The sequence below is a fragment of the Varanus komodoensis genome, unplaced genomic scaffold, assembly GCF_004798865.1.
Source record: "Varanus komodoensis strain SLA01 unplaced genomic scaffold, ASM479886v1 scaffold4, whole genome shotgun sequence".
Lineage (NCBI taxonomy): Eukaryota > Metazoa > Chordata > Lepidosauria > Squamata > Varanidae > Varanus > Varanus komodoensis.
In genome coordinates, this window is record NW_025335941.1 from 16,242,917 (window position 1) to 16,269,799 (window position 26,883).

The 26,883-nt window shown below is 41.0% G+C and overlaps 1 protein-coding gene across 1 annotated transcript in view; it reads left to right on the top strand.

The window, feature by feature from the left end:
- The window catches only part of GRIK1 (glutamate ionotropic receptor kainate type subunit 1), a 174,886-nt gene that overhangs the window by 113,756 nt on the left and 34,247 nt on the right, over positions 1–26,883 (top strand). Inside the window, exons 6-10 of the mRNA XM_044441749.1 lie at positions 704–877; positions 4,020–4,163; positions 18,811–18,918; positions 21,775–21,819; positions 26,388–26,501. Coding sequence (XP_044297684.1) covers positions 704–877; positions 4,020–4,163; positions 18,811–18,918; positions 21,775–21,819; positions 26,388–26,501 — 585 coding nt within the window. The remainder of the gene's footprint in view (positions 1–703; positions 878–4,019; positions 4,164–18,810; positions 18,919–21,774; positions 21,820–26,387; positions 26,502–26,883) is intronic.

Below are 26,883 nucleotides of genomic sequence, written 5' to 3' on the forward strand. Positions count from 1 at the left end.
CAGCAAGTTACCAAAGCTGGCAAGACAAGAGAAATATGAAGCTCATAAGTAGTAAAACTGTATCGTTCATCACATTGCTGGGAGTTTTCTTTCCCAGGGCTGGAAAATATTTTCAGCATTGGCCAGCCAGTTCTTCTGCGCTTTTCTTTATTTTTTATTTTTTTGGTGACAGCTGTAACATTATTACAAGGATAATATAAATCAAGAGCAGATACTCCAGTGCAACTTGCTTATAAAATAATGCTGTAAGCTCTAGTGTTAATGCTCTAATGTTTTACCTTGCAACAAATCAGATAGGAGATATCTAATAAATCCCACTCTGGTCACAGTTATCTACATTTTATGATGAATGCAGCTTTTAGTAGCGCCAACAAGAAAAAGTACTTTTGTGTTTTGATAGAAATCAAGGAAGATGAAGATTGAGTTTCATCTTTGGCTGCAGTATTTCAGCTATGAAAAGATGTAAAACTTCATGAATTCTGTTAGTATCCATGATACTAGGTGGCAATGCATGTTAGAGTTTGGGTACTCTCCATTTCTCAGGTGAAAAGGCTAGAGAACTATCATTACTTGGGTCATAGGCTGCAGCTTTGAAACTTACTGCCAATGAAGGCTGGCACTGGCAGGTGTTTGAGCTGGTTTAATGTTTTATCATTTACACAATCTACTTTGAAACATCAACAATGGCCTCTTGGTGGTGCAGGATTTGTTCGCACTAGACCTGGAACCCTACCGATACAGTGGAGTCAATATGACTGGATTTCGCCTGCTCAGCATTGACAATGTGCAAGTAGCATCAGTTATGGAGAAGTGGTCAATGGAACGACTGCAGGCACCACCCAAGCCAGAGACTGGTCTCCTGGATGGCATGATGACTGTAAGTAGTAGAGCATTGCTGGCTCTGATGGCATAAAGCAGAAGGGAATATACACATTATTCTTCTATCAGGAAAGCCAATTCTGGTTGTTGATGCGGAAACCATGCTCATGGCTGGTTAATACTGAGTGAAATGCATGCTTTGCTCTGGACAACTTTTTCATGCAATCAGCCCTGAATTACTGTTTTGTTTCAGCATAGCGCAGATGAGACGAGAACTTGGATGCTATTTTAGACAGCTGTAGCCCATGTAATAACTTTGCAGGCTGCAGCAAGCAACTGTGTGGAAAGCAATGAGGGCTATGTAGAAGCTATGCCTTGATCAGCCCATTTTGCACTCTCAGAAGTGTGTGTGAAATATGAAGTGAGCCATCTAGACATCTGGCTCTCCATGAGGTAGTGTTTTCCTGCAATAGATCTGGAAACGTTGCTGGCCGTAGACATTTTGCTGCCTGTTGTAGTGCAGAATGGCACCCCTGCCTTGCTTGAAGTGGAAAAGAAATTATCTCTCTCCTCTGCCCTCATTCAGACAATTCCTGTTTCACTGTCCCATTAATCATGCTAACAGAAGCATGTCACCTATCTTGCTGGGTGGCAGGGCCACCCAGACTGCACATAACTCCCTGGCGTAATGAGGTCACTAGTATAATTCGAATATGTAAGAATTCATGGTTCTGTCCATGTGGAATAGTGTTATGTATCACAGGTATACTTACCACATTCCTCATTGCTATTGCCTAGTTAGATAGGCCATCTAGGAAGGAACAATATAATTCTGTCTTCTAATGTACACTGAGAATTGTTGGTGCCATATGTTTGGAGAACAACAGTGTATTAAGTACTTGTTTATTTACTTGCAACATTTCTATACTCCCTTCAGTCAAAACAGATTCCAGAATGCTTTATAAAATGTAGCAATTAAAGTACAAGCCCAACAATGCAAATCCCTTCAAAAGAACAGCTGCATTGCAGCACAGGAAATATGGCAACATAACTTTGTAATATGCTAAAGGAAATCAAAGATTTCCATCACCAGTAAGAAAAGTTTTGTAGGACAAAGATGCTGGAGTAAATGGGAAGAGATGCCTGTGATTAGGGCTGTGCATTTAGCACTAGAAACGTTTTTTCAGATTTTGCAGGGCTTTTGTACACAAGGCATTCATTGTATGCTCATCATTTCCTAGTCAATGTTGTTTCTGGGTTCTTCAGACAGCATTGAGACCCTTCAAGTTTGCTCTGTGCATAACAAGAACTTTTGATGGGTTCTTTTAGAGAAGAGCAAATGCAACATTTAGGTGTGAAAGCAAGGGAAAGCACTACTTCCCAATGTGTTTACATTATTCTGCTATATCACCTTGAGGTTGTGTAGTGGAAATGCAAGGAAGGAAATATTGCGTGTAGAAGTCCTTTGATTTCAATTCTGCAACAAAGCCAAAAGTATATGCAGCAGATAAACAGCCAATTAAAAGCCCCATGTCACCTCTGACTGAGAATCTGTTGGTGTGTACATTAGAAATATTTCACATATCATTTCATCCTCAGCAATTCCAGTTTTGATGGAGATCAAACAAATGTACCAACGAAAACATATAAAGGGAAGCCAAAAGACGGCAATTCACATTCAGCTATTCAAAGCAGTTCCCGTTCTGTAAGGTGTGGTTAAAGCTGGTGTCTGGATATGAAAAATGTGAAGACTCCTGCCACAGAGCACTGCTCAGACAATTTTAATTTGTTTTATTGACTGTATGCAAATCCTAATTGGTGTGTCAAGAATGATCCCAGATCTGTACTACATTAAAGATTAGCTGATAAGCTCTGATTGCATATGGTTATAAAATTCTCCAATGTTTCTAAGCAATTTAAGTGGGTTAATGAAATAGAATTAATCTATTAATTTCCCCAAGGATTTGCAGGGTTAACAAGCAGAATATCTATAAAGTGGGTTAGTATGCCAATTTAGACATTATCTCATCAGAAAAGGGTGCTTCCAGCAGAAACTTTTATCATTTAATCAGCCTACCTGGTTCATGGAATTTTATGGTGTAGACATAGCTGTCCACCCCCATGCCTTCCTTCTGCTTCTTCTGTCTCTTTTCTGACCAGAAATAAATCTGTTAAGGAAGAAAAGATGGAATAATTGCACATTGGGTTAGATTTTGACTTGATCACATCCAGACTAGACCCATTGAAATAAATGAAAAATAAGTTAGTCCGGATTTAGCTTAAATCTCACTGATTGAAAGGTCCTACTCTAAGCATAAGTAAATCTGGATTGGGTTCTCATGATATGGCATCCAGTAATAAGTAACTAGTTAAAGTTATAATATGTGTTATGTGAACCCAGACTGCTTTCCACAGGGTGGCTTGTCTGTGCACAAAAAGCAAATCTGACAACCCATGGCTTGTTACAGAAGATATTGGGAGAGATGTGTCGTCGGAATCCTGGATAGAGGAAAGAGGCAGCAAAGCACTTGGCAAGAGCAGCAGTTAGCACTTGCTCCTGTTGCAAAGCTCACCTGGGCCACTGCCAGTGATAGCTGCTCTAACAAATGCCTAAGCAGCACTCTGGAGTTATTGCTACTGCCTTCGCATCTTCCTTGCTGACCATCAACCTTTGTGCTTGCTGTGGCTTCCCTGCTCCAGTTGTTGGGAGGAGACTGTAATCTCCTTCACAATTTCTGAAGCAGCAGCCACTGATAGCCTCACCAAAGTGCCCAAGTGGCACAAGGAAGTAATTCTTGCTTTGGCACTTCTAACCTGAGATTTGTGCAAATGTAGTTCTTTATTTAAAAAAATAGAAGGTTCTTTCTCAAGTGTCACTTGTGTACTTTCAGGCTACTAAAAAAGAAAGCCTTACCTTGTACTATCCAGGAAATGTCTGCTGCCAAAGTGCAGGAGACACCTTCCAGGGACACTGATGAAACAAAGCCACTCTCAGAAAAGTGCAAGCCACCCCGTTTACAGGAGCTGTCAGTTTTGAAAGGTGATGTAAAAACTCGGATTTCCCTTTAAAATGGGGCTTTTGACAGGACTAATTTGTATTTTTGTCAGGAGGCTAGTATTTTGAAGTGGATGAAGGAAAAAACACTAGGGTGTAATGAAAGATGTTGGCTAAGATGCCTTTTCTATTTCCCCCCCAACAGACAGAAGCAGCTCTGATGTATGATGCTGTTTACATGGTCGCAGTGGCTTCCCAGCGTGCTTCCCAAATGACTGTCAGTTCCCTGCAGTGTCACCGGCATAAGCCATGGCGTTTTGGACCCAGATTCATGAACCTGATAAAAGAGGTAAGCGCAGAGCATTTGCCGTCAGCCAGAAAACTGCTTTCCTTACTGTTGTTTTATACTCTGGCTCTTCTACCACAGTTCTCAGTGTCATTTTTAGCATTCAAGCAACTAATAATAGAATATTTGGTTTCAGTCTCCCTTTTTGCCAAAGGAGTTTTCTCAGAGGGTTGTGAAATGTCAGCCTGTAATTCAGTGTAAAACAAATGATTTTTTTTTAAATGGAAAGATATTATTATTATTTCTGTCATAGAAGGAAGTAATCAAATGTACATACTCTAGACATATAAGAATAGAATTACTTTGCTGTGTATTTGGATCAATCAAAAGGTATATTTCTCAGTTGTATTACATTCCACTTGGAAACAGGCTTTTTCCTAATATGTTAAGGGTTAATCAATGCTCTAGGGAAAGGTTTCACATATAATAGTACTAAGGGTTTTCATAATATTTGAGGTGCTCTTTGCAGAAACTCAGCCAATGGTATGCTACTCGTTAGCCAAGACCTGCTTTGTAACACCCCTTCATTCATCTTGCCCCAGTTTTCATACTGTGTTATTATTGTTAATTATTTCAGTCCGTACTGCCCAATAACTGGGTTATATATCATGGTATTTATTTTTATTCATGTTATTGTACTTATTGTGGTTTATATTGATTCCCCCAATACATTAATTGTACAATTTTGTTTGTTTTGAGTGTGTAAGTCACTCTGAGACCGCTTTCTGCCATGGGAATCAATGCATAAATATAAAAACAATAACAAAATGTGTGACATTTTCCATCTAGTCTTCTTATGGGCCAAAAGAGGAAGAGATGTCATTTAAAAACCACACGTGGTAGCTATTTATGCATTTATTGTATTTATATCCCACCTTTTTCCTTTTAAGGAACTCAAGGCAGTTTATATAATTCTCTTCCTCTGCTCAATCTTATCCTCACAAGAGCCCGGCAAGTACATAGCTTGGGCTGAGAGTCTCTGACTGGTCCAAAGTTACCCCGTGAGCTTCACTGCCAAGCAGGGACTAGAAGCCAGATTTACTGAGTCCCAGCTGAACAATCTAACCCCCACGCCACACTGGGTCTCATATGCCTCAGATGTCTGGATATGACTTTTCTCTCCTTGTTTTTACTGTAGTAAGAAAAAGAGTCCTGGTTTTGCTAAGTTCCCCTGTCCCCTCCCCATTCTGGATCAGGGTCTCTGCATCTAGTCTAGAGTAAGACAGAAAAGACGACTATGGAGCAAATAGATGCAGGTTTAATTATCATTTTGTCCATTATCACTTTTTAGCTTAAGCGTTTTTTCCGTAATGGCTTAATATAATGCCCCAAAGCAACAGTGCATCTCATAAATGCAGTGCATGGTCTAATATGTGAAGTTATTGTACAATTCACATGAATAACACGCAGCCTGATTTGCATGGCATGAGAGATCTGACCTAATTACTAATAGTTTCACAGCTAATTTATTTTATGGTCTATAAAAATTTGAGTCAAAAAGCTAAAGCTTCTTATCTTCTAAGGACTTTTTTTTTACTTTGAGAAAGAGTGAGACAGAAGAGAATTGGCATAATGGCATGACTGATGTAGTATAGTGCTATGCTACACCACTGCACAACAAAATAATTGCTTGCATACTGAGGAATGCAGTAGATGAGCTGGAACTTATCTACACCTTCTTACTTTGCTGCAACATGTATGCATTTATTAAGAGTATTTCAGTGTTTATTAAGAGGATTTATATCTTACTACTTTGGGGATGTACCTCTCGGGATAGCAAACAAACATCCAAACACCATCTTCATAAAAGAAGCAGTAGCAAATGAATATACAGCCAGATTAGATGTAAAAAAAAAGATATAGTAGAGGGCACGAGGAAGAGTTCATAACCCACCCAATTTATGTACAAAGAAAGACATGTTTAGAATACTGAGGCCCAAATGTTTTAAAAAGAATACTTCTTTGGGGGAATAGTGCTAATGATACAAAGCCATCCACACTGTTCTGAAATGGAAAGAAACTAAGGAGCATCGTTCATTCTCTATAACAAAGTTCTGTTACCTTGGAACTAAGCAGCAAAGCGTTCTTCTGATATGTCAGAGTGTTAATGAAAGCTGCATATCCTGGGACAAAATATGATTTCTCTTATCAAAGGAATTCTAGGTATTTCTGGTAGGATTTTGCACAAAGGTGTAGGCTTTGTTCAGCTTTTGTAAAACAAATTTCTTCTTGGCTCATACAACATAGAGTTTCCAAAACTAAAAGTGCTAAAATAGAGATTCTTGAATTGTCTCCCTATCCCATGATTTTTGTTTTGTTTTATTTAATCATAAAGTACTGTGTTTTGGTTGTATCTACATGTGCTTTTATCATAAAATGAATGCTTAGCAATATCTAAGATTGCACCACTTGGAGCAGCAGTGGAGCAAAACTATTTTTTAAATTCTCACTAAATGAACTGTGGATATTACTTATGATTCAAATGTTTTCAGGAGAAATATAATCCCGGAAGAAACCTCTGACTGGTGTAATAAACCAGAGTTAGTAATCTAGCTTTCATCTAGATGGATTTTACTCATAGCACATTGCCTAGGATCAGCATTCAGCTACTATCAGTGATGGAGAATAAATCCTTTCCCAGACCTTTTTTTCACTATGACCTTTTCACTAATGTCATTTGATATTTAAATGATAGCTTAATCCTTCAACCCCTCATGGAACAGTGTGCAGATGAGTCCATATCCCCTTAGAGAAGGGAGAGGAAGGAAAAAGAGGTCATTCTGCAAATATAAAGTATATATTTTCTTCAGAGCTGGAGGAGGGGAAGAAGTGAAAGCAATTCTGAAAATATAACTAAAGTTTCTTAACATTCAGCTTTCACACATTTGCCTTACTATAGAACTCTATAACCGCAGGAAGAAAACTATGGAAAGAAAGAGAAAAAAAATAGCAACACCATATAGAAATTAAGGGCATGACTACATCATGAGAGAAGTATTCAGATGTATGCCAGCCTGTTGAGAATGCCGAAAGCTGGTCCAGATAGGAACAGAAGTTGAAGGGGATTGTGGAGTCTTATTTCTTAGTCAGCTGGTCAGCTGTTTTTTTCTTATTTTCCTGACTGTTCCTTCCCAAGCCCTTTGTGAAACTAGGTATCATGAGAGGAATACTGAGACATAAACTGTAGGCAAAGAAAGGCATCTGATGGCTTGGTAGTCCTTTTCAGCCTCCTTTGCCTTTGTTATGGAGCCTTCAGAACTTTCAGCATCCACATTTGACCACTATTTGGCCACACTTCACATGATGGATATTATTTTATTTAAAGCATTTTTATGCTGCCCCCTTTGCAACAAGCCTCGGGGTGGCTTACAAAGCAAATAAACAAATATTGAATAAAATGTAAAAACCCAGATACATCGCAGCAGGTGTATAATAATTAAATAACAACAACAATTAACAGTTAAAATATCATTTAAATAAAAAGGTCTTGGCCTGGCGCCGAAAAGCAAATAATGATGGCGCCAGGCGTACCTCTCTGGGGAACGCATTCCATAGGTGGGGTGCCACTGCAGGGAAGGCCCTCCTCTGGGTACGCACCCTCCTAATATCTTTCCCGGAGGGTTCCCGGAGGAGGGCCTCTGACGCCGAACTCAGGGGGCGGGAGGGCATATATGGACGCAAGCGCTCCTTTAGATAACCAGATCCCAAGCTGTTGAGGGCTTTATAGGTGATAACCGACACCTTGAATTGAGCCCGGACTTCAATGGGAAGCCAGTGAAGCTGACGGAGGACTGGGGTTATGTGAGAACAATGCCCAGCCCCCATCAGCCACCTGGAAGCTTTGTTTTGCACCAATTGAAGTATCCGGACCGTCTTCAAGGGCAGCCCCACGTAGAGCGCATTACAGAAGTCTAATCAGGAAGTTACCAATGCATGTGTCACTGTTGCCAGACAATCGTTCTCCAGGTAGGGACGCGGCTGATGGATCAGCCGGAGCTGGAGAAAAGCGCTCCTCGCCACCGCTGTTACTTGAGCTTATAATGACAGCTCTGGGTCAAGGAGCACTCCCAAGCTGCGAACCTTGTCCCTAAGAGGGAGTGCAACCCCATTCAGGACAAGGTCCAAGTCCCACATCCCGAAGCCCGAACCACCCACCAACAGGACTTCCATCTTGTCTGGACTGAACTTCAGTTTATTGGCCCTCATCCAGCCCATTACCTCGGCCAGGCACTGCTTCAGTACAGCCACTGCCTCACCTGGATTGGTTGAAAATGAGAGGTAGAGCTGGGTATCATCAGCGTACTGATGATTCTGCAGCCCACACCTCCTAATGACCTCTCCCAGCGGTTTCATGTAGATGTTGAATAGCAAGGGGAACAAAATGGACCCCTGCGGAACTCCATGGCATAATTGCCATGGTGCAGAGCCATAGTCCCCCAGCACCACCTTCTGGAATCAGCCATTAAGATAGGAGCGAAACTACCTCAAAGCAGCGCCTCCAACTCCCAATCCCGCTAGCCTATCCAGAAGGATACCATGGTTGATGGTATCGAAAGCCGCTGAGAGGTCCAGGAGAACCAACAGAGATGCACTCCCCCTGTCTCTCTCCCTGCACAGGTCAACATACAGGGTGACCAAGGCAGATTCAGTACCAAACCAGGGTCTGAAGCCAGATTGAAATGGGTCCAGATAATCAGTTTCATCCAAGAGTGCTTGGAGTTGTCCCGCCGCCACCCGCTCTAACACCTTGCCCAGGAATGGGATGTTGGCCACCGGTCTATAATTGGCGGCCACCTCTGGATCCAGGGATGCCTTCTTTAGGACTGGCCAGACTACCGCCTCCTTTAAAGGGGCAGGTACCCGGCTGTCCCTTAGAGAGGCGTTGACAACCTCCAGAATCCAGGTCCCAATCCCATCCTTGGCTTGCTTGAGTAGCCAAGATGGGCAAGGGTCCAGTAAGCAGGTGGTAGGACGTACTTGTCCAAGCACCTTGTCCACGTCATCAGGCCACAACAACTGAAACTCATGCATCAATTGTGGACCAGACGGCAACATTGGCACCTCTCCAGTAGAATCTGATTCACTAGTAGAGTCCAGCTCGTGACGAATCTGAGCGATTTTCTCCTGGAAATGCTTGGTGAAGTCATCACAGTGGGCCTTCGAGGGTGGCACAAGATCTTTCTTTGGACCCGGATGTACCAGCCCCTGTACCACCCGAAAGAGCTCCGCCGGATGGCATTATGAGGAGGCAGTGGAAGCGGAGAAGAATTTCTTCTTTGCCGCCCTCACCGCCACAGCATAGGCCCAATAATGGGCTCTTAAGTGTGTTCGGTCAGACTCATCACGTGATTTCCTCCACCTGCGCTCTAGACGTCTCCCAACCCGCTTCATCACCCGTAGTTCAGGTGTATACCAAGGGGATGAACGGGCTCTGCGAGGTGGGAGAGGACACTTGGAAGCGATCGTGTCAATAGCCCTGGTCATTTCCCCATTCCATAGTTCAACCAGGGCATTGACAGGAGCACCGGCCTTATCAATCAGAAAATCCCCCAGGGCCTTCAGGAATCCATCCGGATCCATCCAGCTCTGGGGGCGGACCAGCACAATCGGGTCCGCACCCTTACAGAGGGAAAGGACACTCTCAAGCTCAAACCTCAGAAGGAAGTGATCTGACCATGACAGGGGTGTCAGACACAAGTTCCTCACCCTCAGATCACCCTCTTCCTGCCCCGTTGAGAAAAACAGGTCCAGCGTGTGTCCACGTTCATGGGTCAGGCCAATGACGTGTTGAGACAACCCCATGGCCACCATGGAGGCCATGAAGTCCTGAGCTGCCCTGGTCAGACCAACATCCTGGGAGTCCTCAACACCAAATCCAAGATGATCTCTGTCAGTTCAGGCAGGAAGTCTGTTGGGCAGAAGGGTGCATGGTACACCAACAGAATCTCCAGTCTGTCTTGGTCGCCCAACACCAAGTAGAGGTACTCTAGACTCGGCCTCGAGAGAACAGGAAGCCTCATGAGGGAAATAGAGGCTCAGTAAACCAAAGCGACCCCCTCCCCTCCCCTCCCCTCCAGGCATGATCGGTGCTGGACCAGGTACCCGGGCAGGCACCGTTGAGAGAGGGAGGCATCCCCCCCTCTTCCGCCCTCAGGTCGTGGATGAGTGATGACTTATTTTGGACTGATCTGGCATTAAGCAACAGCACCGACAGGCCTGGGGGGCGGTTGACAAGCCTACCTGGAACCTGCCGGCTGGGGGGATAACCAGAAAGAGGAACAGGTGTTAACCATCTGTTCTTCCTTCTTCTATGCGGACTCGTTAAACCCCCAACGCCATAACTTCCATTGCCTGTGACCACCCCAATGGTGGCGCCCACACGCTCCCCAGGCAACCCTAAAGCCTGAGATGAATCCATTAAAACAACTAAAAACACATTAAAACACATTAAAATACTTAAAAACAATTAAAACAACCCCGCAATTCCCACCGGCCAAATTCAACCAATCTCACCCGCCGGCCAACAACAAAGACCCTGGCCAGGCGAGCCGCCGCTTGGCCCCGAACGGTCCCAACAGCGTAACCGCCTTTAGGCCGACACCCTTCGGCCGCCGGCCCGAGGCCACCGGTAAGTTAAAGGCTGTGCAGCCCCTCCCCCACGCCCTGCCCTCGGCCCGGCACGGCTCTCACCCATGCCGGAGGCGGGGGGTGGGAGCAAGGCCTGCGGCACACTCGGTGGCAGGGTGGTGGGCCCGCAGTTCGGCAGCGTCCTGGCTCCCGGTCCCGCGATAGCGCCATCCGTCCCAGGGGCAGCGACGTCCTCAGCGGGCGTCGGGGCGCCGATCAGCTGCAGCGGCGGGTCTTGCGGCTGTGGCGACAGGTCTTGCGGTGGCGATGGTGGGCCGTCCATCCCTTCCCCTGGGTAGTTGGGTAGCTATAGAGGAGAATTAACTGAAAGAAAACAGAAAAGGGCAGCCCACCACAAGAGGCACAAACTAAGGGAATCTGTGAGGCTCTTGACCAGGAGCAGAAGCACAAGGCTATGGCCTATACACTCATGCCTACCTCTCCAGTTCTACACAGCCCCTTGCTTCTTGGCTCGTTAGACTGAAGAGGACATGACAGAGTGGTACCAAATCATGTTTCTCTTGTGGCATTCTTTCTGAAAAGGGCAGTTACCAGAGCTCTGTGGCATCAGCAGACAGTGTAAGCCTTCTGAGCCAATGGGACCTGCCAAATTTTACCACTACCACATGGTAGAATTATAATGCACCAACTCTGATTTTAATTCGTATTCCAATCTGGGTTTTTTCCTGAAGTAGTAAAAGTGATAGATTCAAAATGGAGAGGCAATTCTACCACATGGTAGAATTATAATGCACCAACTCTGATTTTAATTCGTATTCCAATCTGGGTTTTTTCCTGAAGTAGTAAAAGTGATAGATTCAAAATGGAGAGGCAAGGCTTCATTTAATTCAAAAGGCATCCAGATGTTCTCTTGTATTTCCCACCCTCCCGCACTCCTGGTTATGCTGGGTAGGTCTGATAGGAGTTGCAGTCCAACAACATCTAGAGAGGCAGATATTGCTACCTTTGGTTTTAGTCCAGTATTTTGACACCAGAAATGACAAAATGTTTCCTAAATTTTTCTGGGACGCTCACAAGCACATTGTTTAATGGTCATTCTAGTATCACCTGTTTGTCCTGATAATTCAGCTATCTGTCATGGACATTGGTAGATGTATATTTCATTAATTCAGTAAAAGCTTTTGAAAAAAGCTGTTGTCTTCAGTGGCCATCTCCACATTTTGTGTGGTGATTTTGCATAATTTAATTATAAGCTATTGTGTTGGTGAGAATAGGCATAAAGAGTCACCTTGCTTGTCAGAGTCTCATATCAGAATCCCATGTATCATTTTCCCTGCCAACTTATGTGAAGAGATACAGAGAAGGTCTCCTCAGTGGTGGATCTGGTTGTGGAACCCTCCCCAGAAGGGTATGTCTGGTGCCTCCCATATTGTATTTTCAGCAACAGGTAAAGGATTTTTCCCCCCTTTCCCAGGCTTTTTAGAAACAGTTTTAATCTTGCCGTTAGTGTTTTTATTCAAAATATATACCCTGATTTTCTTTATCCTAACCTGCCTAGCAGGGTTATTGTAAGATATTGTGAACAGCCCAAAGAGTGTTGGCTAATGGGCAATATAATACGCAATAATTAAATAAAGTAGGCAACTGTTAATACTTTGGAGAATGCACCCAAATGTGTAATAACTCTAGTTTCTGTGGATGCAGTCAACCTAAACTTGTATTAGAGATGTCACCGAAAATAGCACAGTATCTTAAGGCTTTGAACTAAGCAACTAATAACATTCTATAACTGAGAATCACACCCATGCAAGCATGTCCATAGTAGGTAATTAGTAATGGTTCAAGGAGGGTATGGATTTGCCTTAGATGTCAAGCTGGAATACTGGTGAGAAGGAGAAGAAGTTTGTCTTCCATTAACAGTTTCACATCCTGAGTGCCTGAGTGTGGAAAAGTTTCTGTAGAATAGCTAGCTACTCCAATGGGCTACAAGTGGAGCTAAAGACTTATGATTGATCTGATCATTATCTTGAGCTAGAAACTAAGGTGTAATATTGATTCTTAATGATGTCCAAGGCCTGGCAATACATTTAGAGAAAGTGAAACATTGATCTCAATAGTACATTGATGGGACCCTTCAGTAAAAATTGCATTTGCTTGAATTTTAGATCCATATATAATCATATTCAATCTATTTTTATTAAGGTTTATACCCTTATTTAAAAATACAGTTTTCAGATGTTATTGCAGGAGCAATTTATCTTTCAAATGTTGACCTATATATAATGTACGTTTGCTGAAACAATTTGACTCCTGATTGGTAGCATAGCCTGCAAACTTTCTTTTAGTTCTATTACCTAGAACTAATATGCACTGATGTTCTGGTCCAGTTCCATGTACACTTTTATGTAGCTCTGGATCAGATGCCACACAGTGATAACCATCTACTCCATGAAGATGACAATGCACGAAGAACTAAATCAAGATTCCTGCAGCTCATCCAGCAACTGCCAGGCCTATCAGGCACTATATGAACAATTTCAGTCAGGTCTATTGTGATCACCATCCAGTTGTGCAGTTGTCCTTGGCAGCCATGAAATAGTGTCTATTAATGATGACAGTGCACTTTTCTTCTTTCATCCATCTATTTGCCACTGATATGGAACACAGAACGGTTATTCACCATCATGGAACCACCTCATAATGCAAGACTTTCTAAATGACATAGAGGGGAAGCTCATCAGAGAAGTCACTTTGGTGACACCAATTTGGCAACATAATACCTATCCAAGCCCTTAGACCAGTATGTTAGTGTGCTTGGTTAAATAGCCCCACTGGATTGCCTTGCATCAACTGAACATGAAGCTATACCATTGTGAAATATACTTTGCAACCCTCCTGCAATAATTAAAGAAACTTAGGGGAAATGGTCAGCACCTCAGACCTTTAGACAACAATGTCAGTCCTTCAGTCTTGTCCTAGCATTTTCTTAGTTCCCAGGTGCCTCACATGGTTTCATTCCCCCACCTCTCATGAAAACCCATAGTCTTCATTTAAAAAAAAACAAAGCCACAAGCTTCTAGCTGGTCTAATACAATTACATGATTGCTACACATGAGACTATCTAGTGTTCAGTCTTGAAAAGATATGTTTTGTGCTTCTACAAAAGTAGTTGGACCTATGAATTATTACAAAAATACATTTACAAAAATGCATGGGTATACAGCAATGCCTTTCAGGGTGTGTTCCAGTGAGTGTCTTTTACTTTAATGGCAAGTATAGACTGTTCATCTTGAACATTCAGGACTAGTAAGGCCTGAGTTAAAAACACATTTAAAAATCCAATTAAAGTACAAATAAAAATGTAATTAGGATAATCTAAAAAGACATCAGACCATAAAAGCCCTCAGCATGGACAACTTTGTTTCAGGTTTTAACATTTGGTTGAAATAGGAATATTTGTAATACTTCCAAAAGAAAGGCAGTATTAGGAAGGGCCCTAATATTAGGGCTGAAGATTCCAGGGTTCTAGGATAGCTCATAATGAGGACTCTCCAGGCCCAATCACTAACTGCACTGGACACACCGTCTAGTAAGCAGTCAAAAAGGCAGGCAGCACTTTTGCTCACTGGTTTGCATCTTGTGCCACCTTCTGCGGCCAGTTGTCCCATGAGCAGGCTTTTGCTCACAGTATGCTCCTGCTGGTGGAAGGAAGACACTGATGTTTGTCAATTCCCTTTATGCCCCTAAACCTACTCCAGAGGGTTGGGTAAGACAGCCGAGGGGAAGGAGAGTTGAAGAAAAATTCCTCCCTTGTTGTCACTGGAATTCTGAAGTGATGCTCAAGGCCTTAGAGCCTTCATCCATGTGAATTAAAGGATATAGGACCTGGCCCAGGACAGAAAGGGTTCTAGCTTTGTGACAAAGATATAGTGGTATACTTAGATGTCAGACAAAAACAACCAACTGATCATCAAGACATATTGTACCTAAATCTGTAGCCATCAATCCGGCTTTGCACACTGTGTTCTTTCCATTTCCAATTCTATTCATTCTACATCCACCCCGCAAATGTGCATTGTATTCACCAGTTTCTCTGGCACAGCATTCCTACCAAAATGTCTGACTGGGTTTCTTTTCAGCATGTTCCAGTCCACTTCAGAACATCAAAGGATGCACTTTTTTCACAGAAATACATACAATATTTGTTTTTATTCTGACAGCTAAGTAATTTTTTTGTCAAATTCTTGGAGCACGACAGTGATGGCATATATACATATTCTAAAATGACTTTTACTGTAAGGACAGTAAAACATGCACCCTACAAATCTCTTTTCTACAGATATCTCAGTGACATATCTGTAGAACAGAGATGTGGGATTTCTGCTTAAAATGTTCATTATTTCTGTTGTTATTATTCCTAATATTAATACTATTAAATGAATTTTAGGGCCACCTATTGGTGTGTATTCCCTGCCAAAGTAGGTTTTAACAAATCAATCTAATGCAACACAAAAATTCCAAAATTTTAACTAGAAGTCAACCAATAAAAGCCACACAGAGAGGTAACAACACTAAAATTACAGTGGCAGATAAAACACATTTTGAACAACCATAAAACCATCTAATGAAATCTGGAATTAAAAAAGAATTGCTAGAGTTCTTCTAAAGGCCAACAAATATACCCAAACAAATTTCCATAGGGAGGGAATTACAGAGATATGGAAGCACTATGGAGAAAGCTCTGTCCCTGGTATTCACCAATATAACTGCTTGCAGCAGGGAGCAGGGCTTTAATCTTAAAGTTGGTACATATGACTGTGGGTGGGCCATCCGAAAGTTTTCTTATAATCCTTAATTCCTTTCTTCATTCACCTTGGAGCCTTATAGTTGATAGATTGAATAGCTGGATTGGCAAGTATAAAAACAGAGGTGTGAAAACATCTGGTAGCTTATAAAGGGCATGAATAATTAAGAGTATGGGTCCAACTGTAAAATTTATGGATATTTTTGAGGGATAAAAATGGCCTGTCAACTAAAGGGATAAATGGCCTGTCAACTAAATATTGATAGTTCTCTAGGAGAATCATCAGGACAATGGCTGCCCAGTGAAGGCTTGTGAGTTAACTAGCATTTATGCTTTTCAAGAACCTATTTGGTATGTCTTAAATCACCACAGGCCTCTTAAAAATTCTGCCCTATTTTCCTTAACACCAAAAAGGTACTACCAATACAATTTAAGAGCTGTAGGTAAACCATGATTATACATGTTGTACATAGAATGAGAGTCATTTCACTAGACTCAGGCCTAATGTTTATATTAAACAAGGTGAAGGAAAATTAATCATACTTCTGTCCATTGTGTATGCACAATTCAGTTAAATGATGAGAATCTACAATCATTTTAATGACTAAAAGAAAAGGAATAGCTGAAAGAACTTGTAATTTTAGAGTTGCGAAGCACACATTGATTAGAGGTATTACATTACATTAGTAATACATGTGTAGCTCTATTACAGTGTATCATCTGCCATTCTTGCATTTTTAAGCTAATTCATCAAGCAGCAGCTAAATAAAGATGATAAAGATCTGCTGCACTAGAAAACTCATTAAATCTTTTTCTGGTAGTGTACAGTGGAATTTATTAGCAAGAAGCCCAAGACCAATTTGGATACAGGAAATGTATAGGAAGACAATATGTGCAATACATTGTTTCTTATATTAGAAACAGTCAAGTCCTTTTAAATTTAGCTTCACATATTAAGAAGCAAACTGTTTAAATTCACAAACTAATCTTGCCTTTTCCCTTTGCCTCTGCCCTCCCCCTGTGTGTGTGTGTGTGTGTGTGTGAGAGAGAGAGAGAGAGAGATGCATGCACACCGTCATTATAATAGGTCTGTAACAAAACATTTTGCCACCTGAGATGAAACCCCCAAAATACAAGACCAGTCAAGGGTTTTTTGACATCTGAAACAGAAACTCCCATAAGATCCTTCTATCCTGGTAATAAAAACACCAATAATAAATTAAATAACAAGTAATTTGTTGCCCTTTCAGGGTTGTTGCTAATACTCCCTGGATCTATTGACAGAGTTCAGAGGGTCAATGGAAAGGGTTTTTTTTCTCCTCTTAGCTCATGGTGCAGTCATATGGGTTACACCCTGGATAATCCTAAGCCCCTGAACTCAGGGACTTTGAACATCCTATTCAAGGTGGGAAGAATGGTAGAGGCAATCTTTGCCTTCCCGTCCTCCCACACTGCATTTTTCCTAAATTAACTGTTTTCCCTCTTGTGATAGCATTTCAGTGAAGAATGGAAGATGGCTGGCAAAAGCTCAGAATAGGTCAGTTGCCTCCCCTTCCCATCCACCAAAATGCCTTCTTTTTCTGCTAACGTTTTGTGGTCCTATGTGACCATAAGACACAGCCACATAATACTTTCTGTGCCAGCCGTGCAGGGGAGTGGCTTGGAGCTCTGATTAGCAGAGTTTGTTGTCCTCCCTATCACTGCCTAGAGGTCATAGCATTGTTCCCTTGCTTGCCATATAGGTGGAAGGGGATTTCAACTGGGGAAGGAAGGGTTAACATTCCTATCCACATGATCCCCTCACCCAAACAAAATCCGTTGCAAGGCAATTAAGGATTAAAAATCTTCCCATTGGTTTGTCTCTATCTGTTTCATGATACAATCTAATTACAGGGTTTATTTCCTCTGAGATTGCTCAGAAGAGAATTTAAATGGCTGGCCTTAAGTAAATTTCTAAATTTGGAGATATAGAGGTTAACTAGCATATAGAATTATGGTATTGTAGAGTTGGAAGGGGCCAGAGGGCCATTAGGTCCAATCCCCTGCCCATTGCAGGACTCCTAGTTAAACCATCCCTCTCAGATGGCTGTCCAATTGCATCTTGAATGCTTCTAGGGTGGGAGAGCCCACAACTTCCCTTGGTAATTGGTACCACTGTCCTATTGCTCTAGCAGTCAGGAAGTACAAAATAGTGCTGTAAAAATGGAAAAATAAAAGCTACACAAGATTTAACATTCTATATTTGATATATGCTGGGAAAGAGGTACAGAATACTGAAAAGTATGAAACATTATGAAATAGATCTGCATTGTATACATTTACTGACATCATGCCTTTATTATGTCAAGCGTTTTCTTTATGAAATTTCTTGTCCCACATAAACTCCTAAATATATGTAATAATGTATAATAATAAATCATGGTTTATTTATTATATGACACATTGATGATTTCTGATGGCAGGAACTTGGAGAGCCTTTAAAGGCACATTCCTGTGCATGTTTCAATAGAAAAATGCCTTACATTTTACAGCACATACCATCAAACATGAAAATTCTCTAGTTCATTGTTAAATTGTTAAAACTCCTTGAAAAACATGCAGATTGAAAAAAGTGGCAGAAGTATTTAATTAAACAGATCCAATGAATCATTCTCAACATAATCCCACTCCTAGATGTTCCTCTCTTTTGTTTAATTCCTAATAAAATGCATTCTTTTTTCATACTCCCTACAATATTCCATCAACATTACAGTTTTGTGTAAACAAAGATAGTACTATTCAAATATTTATCAATTATATCATATTTAAAACAGAGATGAAAATATTGACATGGTCCTAGGTCACAAGCTTCTTATTGAGTAACTGGATTTCTTTGCATAATAAATTGGGTTATCATCTGTCAGAAATGGCATGTTTGTTCATTTTAGTCATCCTGACTCAGTGCAAGGGGATGAAATGAGACAAAGATAAATGATAGTTCAAAAGCCCTTGCTGCTTCATGGATCAATATTTTTGATTTGAATAATCTGCCGTGGGGATACTCCCCAAGTTCCATTCACATAGTATTCTGAAATATCATTGTATGGCTACTAGTGAAGTATTGAATTAAAAACATGGAAACAATCAAACAAAGAGAGTTTTATTTGATGTGCTTTCAAAAGTAATTATAACAAGAAAGCAAGATGAGGAAACAATTATTCTTGATGGGTTGCCAAAAGTTGAAGCTAAACATTAAACTGAAGTTATTTCTTTCTCTAGGCTCGTTGGGATGGTTTGACAGGGCGAATTACTTTCAACAAAACAGATGGCTTAAGAAAGGATTTTGATTTGGACATTATTAGCCTCAAGGAGGAAGGAACAGAAAAGGTAACCAGTTTGGTAACCCTGTGTTCGTGCTGTCAGCCAGCTGGTACAGTCAGCAATTGTCTCTCTGTCTGTCTGTCTGTCTGTCTGTCTGTCTGTCTGTCTACTTATCAATCAAGCAGGTCATGAAAGGCACAGTGAAGTAATATTGAACACCATATTGCATGCTGTGCAAATCCCATGAAAAGAATGTGAGGTATTAAAGACCATTCCTGTTCTTATTTGGTGCAACAAAATCTCCTGGTGGTTTTCAGCAATTGGCAACATTATCTTGCGAGTTTACCCATTTCTCCTTGCTTATAATGTTACAGGGTTTCATTCATCTTTACCTCTTAGAATGCACTATAACCTCTACTGTAATTACATCCCAGATAGAATACCCCCAGTCATATGCATGTGCAAGCACAATGAGGGACTCCATGCTCAGAAGAGTGCTGTCCAACAAATGCCCAGTCTCATCCAGCAGATTACAATGCATGTAATCACCGAAACCATGCTGCATATGTACTGAGCAATTGTCTTGACTCTCTTCCCTACCTCCCCACTCAACAGCCAATTGGCATAATTCCATCTTAGTTTACAGGGCAATGTGCATGCTATGTCTGAGAATGTGCTTGCGTACTGCAGGATGGAAGTGACTGTTTCCACAAGAATAACTTCATTCAGTGCTCCTTGAATCCAGGCTACTGTTCTCATTTCACACTGGAAATATTTTTTTCAATATACAAAATACCACTTATATCATTACTCTGGAACCCTCACCTGCTTATGTTCATGCTGTAATCTTATTGAAATAAATAAATGGGTTAAATAAAAAATGTGCACATGCTCTTGAACCCTGAGACAAGCATGGTAGTCAGCCTCTATATTGGGAGCACACGACATCATTAGTTCTGTCCAGCCTTGTTTTTAAATTCAGTTACTGAATAATAAATGCTCTGTGGCACTTACGTTATGCATTTTTGCAGAGTGAAAATGCAGTACTTCTGTTTGACTCAACACCCAGAATTTTAGCTATAATGATTTGGGTCGTTTTTCAGCATGAGCCAAGCAATGGCTATTTTCCCTCTCTAGCAATCTGTTATAATAACAGCCGTTCCACATGTAGAAGTTTGCAGGAGAGCCCACTGATGCAGCTTATGTGTGCAAATGCTATACCGATATGCCTGCTGTAGATTCTGTGGATTCCTCTAGAGGTCTGCAAAGCAGACCATTCTGCAGATAGGGCAAGAGTTCACAGTGCTTGGGGTTGTGAACCAGATATTGTTCACAAAGTCAACCCATATTGACTTTCCAAGAAGGAGTGTGATGTCTTTCCAAGAAGTGAGTGATAGATCCTGCCCTTGAGGAAAGCCCCAGTTCCTGGCAACCTTGGGTTTCCAACCTCAGCTAGACACAATTTGTAGACTCTGAAGTAGGGAAAGCTACTATACTGTTCTAAATTTGCATGTGGAAGTTAGCATAACTCTGAGACGCCACCCACTTCAGATATCAGCACTTTAGATGGCAAAAACAGATGCAAGTTTGTCCTTTCCTGACCACAGATGCCAATGACTATGCACATTTGTCCTGTGAGCCTGGTCTTCATAGATGGGTTTGCTCAAATATGAATACATGTTAGCTTGTGGGTGTCCTTGCCATTGGGTTGCTTTATACTAATAAATAGGACAACACTTTTTAACATTTTTCACCCACGTTTGCATAACTGCTTTGCAGAGCTTGGGTACTTGGAGGACTGTGGGAAGTCCTTCCCCAGGGAAGCTCAGTGTGGCTGACATCAGGCACTAGCATAAACTTGTCCTCCCTACCCACCCTAGTAAAGACACAGAGCCCTTGGCATGTACTGATTGGTACACAAGCAAGTTTCTCTGGAGTTTGAAACACTCAGCTGTTCAGAGGAGAAAGGCTGGATTGGGATATGGGAGACACACACAAATTTCTCACAAAGATGATTTCTTAGGCTTTCCTGGTATGCTCACAGCATGCCTGCCTGTGTATGCACAGTGAGGTGGCAGGGGTGAAAAGGGCACTCTTTTAAACCCTTGGGGAATACCTTCACCTGCAGCCACAACTCTTGCATGCAGAAATATGCCATATGTGTTCTGTTCATGTTGTTTTCAGTAGGCTTTTGAATTAGACATCATGCACAAGCAAAAGGGTCAGGCACAGTCATATTTTATCAGGACAAGATTAAGAATCCTATAAACAATATTGCTAAGATCTAGGCCCTCTGTATTGTACATAAAATGAAGCATAAGTAGTCTGCCTTGCTTCAATAAAATACTAGCTGGGGAGGGATGGGAATTCCAATAGAAGAGCAACAGGAAATATTCCTGTCAAAACTTAGCTTTGATTTATAATACAACCATCCAAACTAGCGGAAAAATGGTGACTCCAGTCAAGTCATTCTGTTCATGCACTGGCCAGATGAGGATTTGCAAACCTCTTGTTGTACTGTGGAACTGGCTTGGTTGTGTCTTCAGAAAGAAAAGAAATGTGCTGAAACCCAGTGCAGGAATCCCTATTGTTATTCACAAGCAAAATAAGTACTAGATGATTTTCTGAAAGAAGGGGCCTCCAGAAAGGGGCCTGCAGTGACAAGGGATTAAAAGATACTGAAGTCATTCCAACATAAGGACATTTCTAATTTAAGGAGAGAAAAGGTCAGTACTATCAGTTATTAAGCACAATTATGTCTCGGTTCTGCAATAACCAGCATGGTGAATCTTTAGTTTAGTATAATATTTGCTACTCAAGTACTTAAATGAAAATGCTAAGATTATACAGTGCAGAATAATTTGCTTTTTATTTTTAATTAAGAACTGTTTTGTGTTCTTTTCTGTTCTTTTCTAAATTAAGGCTGCTGGTGAAGTTTCTAATCATTTATATAAAGTATGGAAGAAGGTTTGTATAGAGACAGATGATGTAAGAAAATGTTCTGTTGAATCCCTAAAATGCTTCCTTGGGGTTTTAACAAATGATCTCAAATTGCAGTTTAGAGACAATAAAAGCCTATATTAGAATGTGCTTTGCTGTGTAGAAGAGATTTTTGATGAACCCCTGCATTTTTCTGTCCCTGTGGGTACAATTCTAGTTACTGAGCTCACAGGGAGTTCTGCTACTGACCAAAATGAGTTGTGGGTCAGTGCTATATGAACCAGATTGTAGTTTAGAATGTGATCCTACTATCAACTATAAGCTCAAATCCTAGTGGCATTTATGCAAGAATAACCACACTACAAGATTACAGCCATGCTGTTTTGCAATGGCATTGCAACCTCTATATTCAATAATAATGGAACCATTATGTTTTCAAAAAGAATTTTTTTTTTGTTAGGGCTCTTCTTTCCCTGTATTGACACTAGTAGTTAGTGTCAGCTTTAATGTGCTAGAAAATGGGTGATCACTCTGGTATGTACCCTGTCACAAGCTATAATTTCCAAACATGTTGGTATGAAGCACTAAGCACCTGTAAACTGTATGAAACCAAATGGCGCACCATCTGGGCTGGGCTTTATACACTGACCTTTGCCTAATCCAGAGACAGTGGTCATCCTTTTCCATCTTTCCCTGGGCTTAGATAGTGCACCTGCACATGATACAGAAGTGTATTCCATTCATTTTTGAGGAAATTTGTTTCCTGTGTAAAAGCTACAAATGGCACCAACTGCCCATTTAAGGAGCTTCTATGCCTCTCTAATGAAAAGGAAATAGTGTGTCCCTAGTAAAATTCAGCACACAAGGAGTATTTGTTTATTTGTTATATTTATGTCCCAGCTGTTTTTCTTGCAAGGAGGTTTACATAATCCTCCTCTTCTCCATTTTATCCTCACAACAACCCTGTAAGGTAGGTTAGACAGAGTAAGGGATTAGCTGAAAGTCACCCAGTGAGCTTCATAGATAGGTGAGCTTCATGGGTACATCTGATCTCCCAAGACTCCAGCCACTATGCCACACTTTCATAAAACAGGAAGTTTCTTCTGAGCTTTTGATAATAGCCCCTTTGATTGAGCTCACAAACTGGTATCATACTTTTCATGAAAAAATACTCAGGAAGGGTTGTTCTACTTGTATATTTTTTTCTTCTAGTACAATATAATTAGTGTAATGTTTCCTAGCAGTTTCTTTGTAATCTAATCAAATGCCTCACTATGAAACTATTTAAAAATTCAGCAAACTTGTCACAAGGAACAAAAACTTCAATTTTTTTTTCATTGCATACCACCACCAGAGAAGTCAACAGAACGAAGCTATCCACTGTTTTCCTTTTTTGGCAATTTAAGTTGTGATAAATTGGTATAAAACAAATCCGGATGGATTCATAAAAATCCACTGAGAATTAGTTGTCATATTGTATGTGTTAAACTTGTCACTAAACTGCAATGCATCTGTTTGATTCACCCTAGTGCTGTGGTATCTGAGTGTCTTCTTCAGTGCCCTTCTTACCTTTCCTATCCCTGTAAGGTTGACCTACACTGTCATTCTTCTAATACATTCTACTCTATATATTTTGTGACTGTGTTTTTCTTTTTTGATGAATGTTTCACACTTTCCCATTGCCAACAGTTTCAAGCCCAACTTCAGTACAATTACACTGCAATCTTATACCTGTCTGCTCAGATGTAAAACCCACTGAGTTAAATGGGGCTTACTCCTAGACATCTATATACATAAGCTTGCACTTTCCGTCCTTGGCATCTTCAGTCCCAGCATCTCAGGTGGCAAAGGTGAGAAGCCTTCTGCCTGAAATGTGAGAATTGCTGCCTGGAAGAGATCAAGGTGGACCACTGGTCTGGTCCAGTACAGAGCAACTTCCTTCCGAGATAACTTTCCTGCACGGAGCAGACTTGGGGAGTACGTGGCACCCCAGATACTTTTGGACTGCTACCTCCATCACCTCTGACCATGGGCCATGCTGGCTGGGGCTAATACTCTACTTCCATGGCATACTGTATACCTCACAGGAAAAGAGTGTGATAACATTAATAAGATGCCTTTTCCTCCAGACAACACAATGCTAATAAAAGCACATTGATTTCCCTCTGAAAAGAATAGCTGAAGGCTCACACTAAGAAACTAAAAGCATAGCAATGTTATTCCAAAAGCATGCAGGGGTAAGAAAGGAATAGTTTGCTCAGTGATAAGACTGGCAGTCAGACTCATAACATGTTCAAGAAGTGCTAGTTATTATTTTTGAGCCCTATGATCTCCAGGGTAAATATAGCTTAATGAACACCAAAACAAGAATGTGATCTGACAAACTGAGGACACAAGAAACAAGATAATTAGGTAAGAAAACTAGAAGAATGATCTGCTGTTTTTCACCCAGTGAAAGCTTCAGTCGTTCTTCTTTCATCCGCACTATGACAGTTGCCTATAACAACTTGCACACTTGACACAGTCAGCACTCATCAAGATCCACACTAGTATGAAGCACTTTCCTATAAGTTCTCTCACCCCAAACGTGCCACTTTTTACTGAGGCAGTTTGTTCATACAGCTGAATGCCAATGAGCAATGCACATGCATTAGCTGAACCCGTCAAAGGTGCAGGTGGACATTTGCCTCCTTGGAGTTAGAAATGTTGAAGGATTTCTCCAAGGGCAGTACTGACTGCTGAGTGAGATTGTTAGCTTGATGGCTTTGGATGTTAAGAATTCTCCCCCTCACAGTGAAAACTAGTGTCTCGTGGGAAGAGCATAAAGGAATCCTGGCAGATCATCCATGGAGCTAGAACAGACTTGTTTTCCTGCAGCTTGAAGGAACCTGATGGGACACTTGTGGACATGTTACAGTTGTATGAAGCATTAATGCATTTATATTTCTTTCTGTTAATAATTGAGTTGCTGCAAAAAAGTTGTTTCTTTGGGTTGGATCTGAAAAAAATTGATTTCTAAAACTCTGAAATTAGTTATACGACAAAATGTGGTTTTACTGGTGAGCCCATTAAAATAGTAGAAATGCTAATTGTGTCCTACTGCAGATACTGCATCAAAACTGCAGATTCAGATTGCAATCTTCTGTTTTGCAATCTTCCAAAAGGCTTAGAACCACCTTTCCAACCTGGTGCTGTCCAAATGTTTTGGGCTATGGCTGTCTGGTAAATGCTGGAGGCCACCAGACTGGGGAAGAGCACTTGCCTTATTACATAATAGATAATCAAGGGATGCAGATGTGTAATTGTCATGCACTGATATAAACACTGTCAAGCTGGTATTCACTTAGATTAATTTTGCTCAAACACACTCTCTCTCTCATTCTCTGTATGCATATATATAGGGATGGGTGTGTGTGTAATTTTAGCATTAGTCCTGGAAGGCAGCTGTTCATTACCTTGCCAAAATGTATCTTGCATAGGCAACCACTTGCTTTGGCTCTCAGTTTGTGGCATTATGAACTCCGGCACATCTTTGAACTCGATGGCCAAGTCTTTTCTGTCCTCATATCCTTTGAAGCATGGCAGTAGTTCTTCTTTCTCAAGAAAGAGAAAGTTGCTGGAATTTATTTGCTAATCGTTCTAAAAACAGCTTTGACAACAGGTAGCTGGCTTTCACCAATTACTCTATCAAATGGGTGGTACAGAGATCAAACTCCCATTTAACCTGTTTTGTGTGTGTGAATCAGGCCTTTGAATCTTTCCATTCATTAGACATGCATTAATTGCACAAATGCAATAAAATTACACACACACACACACACACACACACACACAGTGAAGTTTCAAATTCTACAGTGTAGTTGGAAATTCCACTAAAATAAAAAATCTGCTTGTTGAATACACGGGGCCAAAATCACTTCAAACCCTAGTATTACTCAATGCCTTACAGTTCATAAAGGAGGCCAAGGCTAAATTCTGTTTTCTCGTCTGCTTAGCTATCTTAGTGATCACTGATCACTTGGTCATTTGATTGGTTATGTTACTTCCAGTTACAGAGTAACTAAAATAAATTGGTGCCTTCAGTAAATTTAGAGGCAATGAGAAGGGCTAGTCTGTTTCAACACCTCTCTACAACGATAATCTCTTGCATTAGAAAGGAAAGGACTTTGCACATGTTTCCACTTAACATTTCTAAAAAATGATAATTTTAAAAACCACTTAGAGCATAAAAGCCAGGTGTTCCTAAATGCTAATACATCACAAATATAGAAGTATATACACTGCTAACATAACCCTAACATAACTCTCTTGAAACTAACCCATCTCAGCCTGCTTTTGAATGACTGCTGTGTTTCCTGTGACTGTTGATAACCCATCATTTCTCACACACCCCTTGCTTTTGAATGCATCTGGTCCTCTCCTTTAATATCTCATACATCTGGTGTTTTAGTTTGTTGCTGTGCAGTGCAATCCTGTTTCTACCTAGCCTTAATTTCCTGGAGAGAATAGTAATACACATTCATTTATATGAAATGTAATTTTCTTAGCAAAAATAATGAAGTTTGGCAGCCATTTATCTAATTTGTTCTATATAGATTGGGGTTTGGAATTCAAACAGTGGCCTTAACATGACTGACAGCAATAAAGACAGATCTACCAATATCACTGATTCACTGGCGAACAGAACATTAATAGTCACTACAATTTTGGTAAGTTTTGGTGTATGTTGTTGCTATTCTTCATGGGTTATCATTCCTTTACTTCTGTTGACTTTCTACCCACTACACTTTTTTCGTTACCACAAAGGCACCGTTTGTGTGCCTCAGTGGCACAAATTCATCCAGCCAGCAAAAAAGTGGTGCTAGACCTACAGCATATAGACCAGTTCTGCAGAATCCATACAAGCCAAGTCAGCAGCAGCCTTGTATGCACGCACAAAAACCCAGAGAGGCAATCAGCTAACCTAAGCAAACTAGTTGTATGCTTTCATACACACTCCTTTTTCAGACCATTTCTTCCTCTCTATAATCCTAGCATGATCATATTTCCAAATTGCCAGCCTTCTTTGTTTGAACTTACATGAAACTAAAA